The sequence below is a fragment of the Herpailurus yagouaroundi genome, unplaced genomic scaffold, assembly GCF_014898765.1.
Source record: "Herpailurus yagouaroundi ecotype Mexico unplaced genomic scaffold, PumYag 139, whole genome shotgun sequence".
In the NCBI taxonomy this organism is placed as follows: Eukaryota; Metazoa; Chordata; class Mammalia; order Carnivora; family Felidae; genus Herpailurus; species Herpailurus yagouaroundi.
Window position 1 is genome coordinate 17,919,773 of NW_024412394.1, and position 9,469 is coordinate 17,929,241.

Here is a 9,469-nt window from a genome sequence, read left to right on the forward strand (position 1 = left end):
GAGGGAGAGAGGGAGAGAGGGAGAGAGGGAGGGAGGGAGAGAGGGAGGGAGAGAGGAATCTCTAGTAATGGCACAGTTCCCCCCAAGGTTATTAAGATCATTAAATGAGAAAATATCAATATCAATGCCATCAAATATGAATCTATGTTTATACACAATTGAAATTTTACCCAATGGAATCTTCTGTTCAAGTATCTGTATACATGACACTTATGTCTAATGACCAGAATATAGTCAGATATACCTAATAATGAAAGTTTACGAAATGTGAACACAATGTATTTTTATTGGATGCAGAAAGTATTTATCAATGTTAAAATTTCCAGAGACATCACTGTTAACATTGATCTATCACTACCTACTCCTATTCACTAACAATGGTAAGAATAAGGGCTGCTACTATGTAAACACAAAGATCCAGGCATCCTTATGGGCACCTATTTAACTCTCAACACAAACTTATCCTTTAGGTATGATTACTCTTTCCACTTTATGAAGAAAAAATAATGGGATTTGCCTAACATCACATAGGGAGGACTTGGCTACTTTCACTGAACATAATGTTTCCATAAGTTCACTCATGTTGTAGCATATAACAGCACTTTATTTCATTTTTTCTGGCTCAAGAATATTCCATTCTACTGATATACCACACTATATTTATCCATTTGTCCGATGTTGAATATTTGAGTTTTTTTCACCATTTGTCTATTATGAATAATGCTGCTGTAGGCATTTGGGTATAAGTCTCTCTGTGGATCTATGTTTTATTTCCTTTAAATACCTAGGAGTAGATAGATCATATCATACACCTATCTTTATGTGTAACAATTTGAGGAACTGCCATACTGTTTTCTGAAGCATCTAGACCATTTTAAATTCTCATCGACAGTGTGTGAAGGTTCCAGTTTCTCCACATCTTCATCAACACTTGTTATCATTTTGATTCTAGCCATCCCAGTGGGTGTGAAGTGCTATCTCACTGTGGTTTTGACTTACATTTCTCTAATAACTAATTATGTTGAATATCTTTTTACATGCTTTGACCATATGTATATCTTCTTTGGAGAATTGTCCATTCAAATATTTTGCCTTTTTTTAAATGGGTTGTCTTTTTACTGTTGAGCTATAGGAGTTCTTAATATATTCCAGATATAATTCCCTTATCAGATATATCATTTGCAAATATCATCTCCCATTGTATAGGTTGTGCTTTCACTTTTTGATGAGGTCCTTTGAACCACTAAAATGTTTAATTTTGATAAAGTCCAACTTATCCATTTTTCTTTTATTGCTTGTTTTGGAGTCATACCTAGGAATCTTTAACTAAATCCAAGATCATGAAGATTTACTCCTTTGTTTTTGTCTAAGATTTTTTTTTTATACTTTCTGTTCTAACATTGTTTTTGATCCATTATTGAGTCAACTTTTGTAAATAGTATGAGGTAAGGATCCAACTTCATTCTTTTCAGTGTGGCTACCCAGTTGTTCCAGTGCCGTTTATTGAGAAGACTATTGTTTCCCCCACTGAATGGTCTTGGCATCCTTGTCAAAAATCAACTGGGTGGATTTATTTCTGGACTCTCAATTCTATTCCATTTATCCATATTTCTCTTTGTGCCCATACCACACTGTCTTGATTACTATTACCTTATAGTAATTTTTTATATAAGGAAGTATAAATCTCTCTTATTTTTTTGCAGGATTGTTTTGGTGGGAATCACTTTTTAAATTCCCTATCATGTTAGTTTTACTTTATTCTCCTCATAAAAGTGAAGTTACAAAAGAATTCACATTGTTTGAACTTTTTAATTAATTCAATTTGAGTGCACAAGAGTTTCATCTTTAAGAATCTGGTTTTTTTTTGTTTTTTTTGTTTTTATGGGTTTAGCATTTCTGACTGCAGAATTTGAGAAAACTGACTTTCATGATCATCTTCTAATATTCTCATTTTATTAGGTTATTTCCTTTAAAATAAAGCTATTCAAGGGCATGGAGACATTGCATAACTCTCTTCAAGTCATGAATTGCTTCTCTGTGTAAGAGGCCACTCAATCAATGTTTCCACTGGATTTGTCACCCCTTTACTCATGATGTTTATGGGAACAAAGTACTGTATAAATTCAATAAGAACAAAACACTAAAGGCAGTTGGGATTCTTCCTGTTAGCTACCCTAATTATACATTTTTGGGCTTTCCCCATCCACAGTTGTCTTCCTCTTGTTGGATATGTGAAATTAATGTCTAATTTTCTTAATGTAACTTAACTATATGTTTTTATTCTATTTCCTGAGTGCCCTGTAAACATATTGCTTCATCTACGTATTTTAGGGTCCAGATTGCTAAATGACAGAGATCAAGTGTGTGTAATTTTCTTTGTGTAGCACAAAATAGTGACCCTGGCTAATTTTACAAGTTGCTGTTAAGAGTGAGCATCCAAAGCTTCCTTACCAGAAATCATTGAAATAATGAAAAGTGAATGATTGAACACAAACTTTTTCCCTTTTGAAGAAAATAGAACAAAACGTGGCTCATTGATAAAGGTAAGAATGACACTTTGAGCAGGAATTTTCATGTTCCAGGGATGAACAGTACTTTTTTAAGACTGAAGCATGCATTACTCAAGATATTGGGGTCTGAATTCTGCAGCTGGTGGTGCTGTGTGACCTTTGGGAAATCCTTTTACTTTCTGAGCCTTAATTTTTATCTCTAAATAGGCATGGGAGATAAGAAACAGATGACCTCTATAATCTCTCCTGCTTGTAAATCTCTATCACTACAATTCTATTGTTCTCTAGTAGAGCTGCTGAAACGTCACTTTAGAGGAAATGACTTGACCCTGGTTTCCTGAGTAGGAATTCGTTCATTCAACAACTTTTCCACACATGTATGATGCTGTTTGTCCCATACAACTATGATAATATTGCAGTGGCTCCCATACTATCCCCATTTAAATAGAGATGCATAATAAATCACCATGAGAAAACAAATGACAATTTAATAAAAAACTAACAGAGCTTACCTGGGCACCACCTGCACTTCCCCAAACCGTGAAGTTTTGGAACACGGTGAGGCCCTTGCCATTATCCCAAGGTGGCTGAAATTGAGGGTATACAAAGAGGCCACACCTCGAAAGCAAAACAAAGAGTGAAAATCAGCCACTTTCCATGTTTCAAATGTCCCACTTTTTCACATTGGAAAATATAAAATGAAGGTAATGAGTAAGGACAGTAGAGATAACGTCCTTGATCCCTTGTCCAGTCCAGCATTGCCCATCCCTCAGTCTTTCCTCTCTGTTACCCTCTATCACCTGCTCTTGAATCTCAGCAGATGAAGACTGCCACCATCCCAGTCTGTTCTCCCAGTCTCTCTCTAGGTTCACCCTTCCTAGGGGTGTGGATACCTGTGCCTTGCCCATCAGAACATTCTAGAAAGTGAACACCAGCACTGTTCTCCCTCAAACTTTTGTTCTTCTCCTTGAAAGGTCCTACTTTCACAGTATTCTGGGTACCTTCTTTGCTCACACTACAGGGCTTCTGACAGCTCCTTGGTAAAACGTCATAATCTTCATGATAAATTCATGACATATGTGCTAATCCTATCTTCAGCTGGCCCTTCAACATAACACAGCAATTGTTCTTAATCCTTATTCGACTCATCTATCACCATCCATCATAGCAGTATTCCTACACTATTATCACTGTAATTATTTATAGCTATCAATTTTTGAGTTCCTACTGTATTCCAGGTGTTCTCTTATGTACATTATATGAGTCATCTCTAAAGATTAGATCTGAAATTTTATAAATGAGGGACCTGACTCTTAAATAAACAACAACAACCAAGCCAGTTTTCTAGGAGTAAAGTCAAAATTTGAAGTAGGGCCTGACTTTGAAGTCTGAATTTTTCCCATGTTTCCAACATACTTCCCAGATCTTGCTCTTAGCAGAAGACCTTAATTCCATGTACCAAAGATATTGAACAAGTCCCCTTCCCTATTAATGGGTACATGTCACAGGCAAAGAGCCTCTTCCCAAAGGCTCCTCACCCCACTGGGTTCCTGAGACCAGTCACTCCTGCTTCCTGGTTGCTCCTAATCACTCGGGAACTTTAACTTCTCTACTAAATTCTCCTCTGGACACAAAAGATGCACTCTTTCCTGCTGCCCTCTCAAGTGACTTCCCTGTCACTTTCCTTCCCTTCAATACCAAACTTTTATGATCCCAAATGCATACAAAGGCATGTCCATCAAATCTTACATGCATGCCCCAGATTACACCCTCTCTGAGAGCATTGTACAAAAAAAATGTTCAATTATTACCCTTACATCAAAATTACAGATGAATTTCCCCAAGGTTACCTTGTACAAGAATGTGCAATATTCTGACTGAAGGAGAGAAGTGGAGATTGTGATGCCTGGCTGGTCACAAGATGAAAAAAGTAGCCCAAACCAGCAACATACACCCTGTTTCCCTACAGAAATTAAGGATAGTTAAATAATAGTTATTCCAGATACAATGAAGTTGCCAGAGAGAAAGACTCTTCTTTGTGAATATTCTGCTTTTTTATTTACTTTCTGTTGAGGTATATTCATACTTCCATTTACTCTTCACACACTGCCATCTTTCCCCCAACCCTGCCTCACCTCAGGGATCAGAAATACTCTCATTTTTCTTCCCCCACACAGCTCAGCTCGACTGTAATTTGTCAACCTTAATATGTGATATCTCATGTTAAAATGTTCTTGTAATCTTCCATACAGGGAATCTTACTTTGTCATCAATCCAAGCCCTCCTCTTTGGTGTACGCAACAGTATATAGGGGCAAAGGCATACCTTAAAGCCAAGTCTACACAAAGCATCCTCTCCAATCCTTTGAACAAATCAAAGATTTGGCTATGGGATGAAGGCCAGTGGTTGTACTAACTATGCCTTAGTTCTGAGACATGGTGTCTGAGCTCAAACACATCTTGAATCTCCTCAGTGTACTTTATATTCATTAGATTAATCACCTTAATATTTGTTTTAATTTTTTTATTATTATTATTTATTCTTGAGAGACAGAGCATGAGCGAGGGAGGGGCACAGCGAGAGAGGGACACAGAATCTGAAGCAGACTCCAGGCTCCGAGCTGTCAGCACAGAGCACGACGTGGGGCTCAGACTCATAAGCTGTGAGATCATGACCTAAACCAAAGTCAGACGCTCAACCAACTGAGCCACCCAGGTGCCCCAACCTTAATATTTCTTTATACGATTTCCTATCTAAATAATTTGATGTATTTTATATTTTCATATAAAACTTAAATTCTCCATTAGACCATGTGAGTTTTGGGCTATAATTCTGATCAAATTGAACACAATGGATTATCTTTCCAAACTCGATAATGTACCTACAATTTAATCATCACTGTGTAATATAATTTAAGAGGGAGTAGAAAACTAACTCCCTGAAGAGTTTATTATTGTACACAAAGGTCTTTTGGTTGGCCTACCTAATGTTCACAAAAATGGTTACTTTGTTTCCAACATTTTGTTTATTTTATTATAATTTTTTAGAGACAGAGTAAATACACATGCAAGCAAGGGAGAGGAGCAGAGGAAGAGAGAGGGACAGAAAGAGGGAGAGAGAGAGAGAGAGAGAGAGAGAGAGACGGAGAGAGAGAAAGTGTGTGTGTCTTCAGCAGGTCCCATGCTCAGCTCCGAGCCTCACACAGGGCTCGATCCCACAACCCCTTGGGATCATGACCTGAGCGGAAATCAAGAGTCAGAGGCTCAACTGACTAAGCCACCCGGGAGCCTTTATTTCCAACGTCTTAAAATCGGGAGACTTGATATAAAAATTCAGACTTTCAGTTTTTTAATAATACTGAGCCCAAATTCCTATGGGATAGCCAGGGACCAGCTGAAGCTAAGAAGGCCCACCTTCTTGGATTATGGCTATTTTTTCATAGGCCACACCCTTTCTGCTTCACTTATATATGATTCTAGCCCAGCCCCTATGGATATCTGAATTTGCAACCTCTAATGTCAGGCAGTAAAGTAAATAGTATGTTGGCTATTCTTTGTTTCAGCAGGAGGGAAGAAGGGCCAATAGACCAAGCTGGACTACTTGCTATGCAATTCTGTGCACATTCTCTCTCTCAGCCGGAGAGGCTGGTCTGAGGCCAAGATGCTCATGTCTACCTACAGAACAGAACTCAAGAAACAGGCTCCTCAGCCAGCCTCAGGTCTACAGGGACAAAGGAAGCTACAGAGACTTCCACACACTTTACCCCTGATCACTTGGGGGCATGACATGGCCTAGCTGGTAAGACAGTGAGAAAGCTGGAGTGTCCCTTCCATGAGCAACTCATTTCCTGGGAGAATGTGCTACGGGACTAGGACAGCATGAGGTCATAGAAGAGAGAATGTAAAGCAAAAGGGATTGTGATGCTGTGGCACCCAACAAGGCATTAAATGTCTTTCTATAAAACAATACGTCAGTGCCACAGTTACCTATATATAGGGCTTGGTGGGATTGTCCTGTGAATGTCTCGTTAAAACAGTTTTTTAAACTTTACTGTGCATGTAACATAGAGTTGTAACAACATTTAGCAAACAAAAACACTGAAGCCCAGTGAGATTTAAATTTCAGATTGAAAACACTATTTTTTAATATGAGTATATCTCAAACATTGTATAGGATATACTTTACTAAAAATGTATTAGTTATATTTCAAAGATTTAAATTTATCCACGTATGCTGTGTTTTGTCTAGAAACCCTAACCTGGGGCATATAATATACAGATTTTTAGGCCCCACCTCTAGATATTCAGACCTAGCAGGTGCTGAAAGTTATGGTGAAGGGTTGGAGGACAGTATTCTGTACTTTTGAGCACCATAGGTGGTTCCAATATCGTTGATCTTTTGAGCCCATTTTGACAACTACTTCTCTGGAGGTGACTGAGATACTAACACTATACTGTTTAGTCATCAAGGGCTCCAGGAGATGTTCAAAGACAGGAGAGACACTGGAAAGAATGAACTTCCTGGTGACTTTCCCATGAGCTGCCTTAGCAGCCCACTGCCCATGGAAGCCATGGTAGAAAACTGAAGGAGGATAGAGACCTAGACAATTAGGTTGGGAATCTGTTACCAGATCCCCACAAAAAGATGATATAACTCAGTACAAGTTATATTTATTTTCAATTTTTCTTTTCCTTAGAAATAATTACCTTTTTCCTAACTTAGAACCAAGTGTGATAATAATACTCATAGTAAAGATTTCTAAAGAAGATGCTATTGTCCAGGTACCAGATTTTAGAGTCTCCTTTACTTTCACAATTCTGAATTATGTATTATTATTACACTTTCACATACAAATCAAAGCCAAACTGAGATACCACCTCACACCAGTCACAGTGGCTAAAATGAACAAATCAAGAAACTATAGATGCTAGTGAGGATGTGGAGAAACAGAAACCCTCTTGCACTCTTGGTGGGAATGCAAACTGGTGAAGCTACTCTGAAAAACAGTGTGGATGTTCCTAAAAAAACTGAAAATAGAACTACGCTATGACCCAGCAATAGCACTACTAGGAATTAACCCAAGGGATACAGGAGTGCTAATGCATCGGGGCACATGTACCCCAATGTTTATACCAGTGCTTTCAACAATACCCAAATTATGGAAAGAGTCTAAATGTCCATTCACTGATGAATGGATAAAGAATATTTATATATAAAATGGAATATTACTTGACAGTGAGAAAGAATGAAATTATGCCATTTACAGCAACGTGGGTGGAACTGGAGCGTATTACACTAAATGAAACTAGTCAGAGAAAGACAGATATCATATGTTTTCACTCATATGTGGATCTTGAGAAATTTAACAGAAGGCCATGGGGAAAGGGAAGGTAGGAAAAAATGTTACAAACAGAGAGAGGGAGGCAAACCTTAAGAGATTCTTCAATACAGAAAACAAACTGAGGGTTAATGGGGGTGGTGGAGAAGAGGGGAAAATGGGTGCTAGGCATGGAGGAAGGAACTTGTTGGGATGAGTACTGGGTGTTGTATGTAAGGCAATCTGATAATAAATTATATTAAAATAATGAATTAATAAATTAAATAAAATGCTACACTTTTACCCTAAAAAAAAATTATTACAATTTCACAAGGAAATTGAATCTTGTAGATGTTGAGTGACTTCCTCAAAGTCACAGAGCTAATAACTCAGAGCCAACTCAATTCATGTCCAAACCTGGAAGTGTCAGAGATTGTAGGCTAAAGGAGAGAAATAAAGGCAAGACCCAGAATCACGATGCCAAACAATGGGGCACAAGTGAAGAAATGTAAACAGTAGGGTGCAATGCAAAGTCATGTCACCAAGTCAAGGGCAGAACCAAGAGGAAGTCCATAGGCCTTCCCAATAGTGGATAAAATATACTGAGCAACATTCTTTGCAGAAGTCAATGTATCATGGACATTCTAGTGGGAGACATTCTAGAGAAAAATTAATTAAGTGTCCAAGTAAATCAGCTCCTTGAAAGATGCATCTGTGGTCATGAGAAAAGAGTAACTTAACCCTTCAGATACCAGGTAAAATCTGTTGGACAAGACTGGAGTATTGTTTGATATTGCTACATAAATATAGATTTCCTAAAAATTGAACGTCATTTTTCAGTTCAGACTTAACTAAGAATTGTTCTGTTCACACCAAAATTCCAGACAGTATAAAATCCCTACCATTCCTAGCAAATGGAAAAACAGCATGCTCAGCTCAGAGGGCACAGAGAGTCACATGGGTGAGGATGTGAGCTAATTCCCAGTAGTCAACAGGAAAAGACATTTTGAAGAGTATGTTTAAGGAAGATGAGGGGTCTTAAACTCCAGCATTATGGGATTGAGCATTATCAAGACATCGACATAAAGTTAATGAGGACTGTCTACTGACATAGTTGTTTTGAACAATAGAAGAAAAAATTGAGATTTGGGGAGTATATTCCCGTGATTCATCACTTATATACAACACCCAGTGCTCATGCCAACAAGTGCCCTCCTCAATACCCATAACTCAAGCTTTGCACAGTGGCAGTATTGTACCCAATGAGGTTTATCCGAGGTGTGATTATTGCTAATTGAAAACCCAGTGTCCATAACTCATTTTCCCAACCCCCCCCCCCACCACCCACCCTCATCAACCCTCAGTTTGTACTCTGTCTCTTCTGGTTTGCCTCCCTCTCTGTTTTTAACTTATTTTTCCTTCCCTTCCCCTCTGATCTTCTGTTAAGTTTCTCAAATTCCACATGAGTGAAAACACATGATATCCGTCTTTTTCTGACTGACTTATTTCACTTAGCATAACACCCTCCAATTCCAACCACGTTGTGGCAAATGGCAAGATTTCATTCTTTTTCATTGCTGAATAGTATTCCTCTGTGTGTGTGTGTGTGTGTGTGTGTGTGTGTGTGTGTGTGTGTGTGTGT

The 9,469-nt window shown here is 38.2% G+C and overlaps 1 protein-coding gene and 1 pseudogene across 3 annotated transcripts in view; one reads left to right on the forward strand and one right to left on the reverse strand.

Moving 5' to 3' along the window:
* PKHD1 (PKHD1 ciliary IPT domain containing fibrocystin/polyductin) overlaps window positions 1-9,469 on the reverse strand; it is a 475,556-nt gene that overhangs the window by 248,381 nt on the left and 217,706 nt on the right. For all 3 annotated transcript variants that reach the window (XR_005789774.1, XM_040473753.1, XM_040473752.1), the window contains exons 44-45: window positions 4,361-4,473; window positions 3,023-3,128 (exon numbers count right to left, since the gene is read on the reverse strand). Coding sequence is in view for 2 of the 3 variants with exons in the window: in XM_040473753.1 (XP_040329687.1) it covers window positions 3,023-3,128; window positions 4,361-4,473 (219 nt within the window). In the remaining variant the exon portion in view is untranslated. The remainder of the gene's footprint in view (window positions 1-3,022; window positions 3,129-4,360; window positions 4,474-9,469) is intronic.
* On the forward strand, window positions 9,061-9,145 carry LOC121030152 (uncharacterized; annotated as a pseudogene).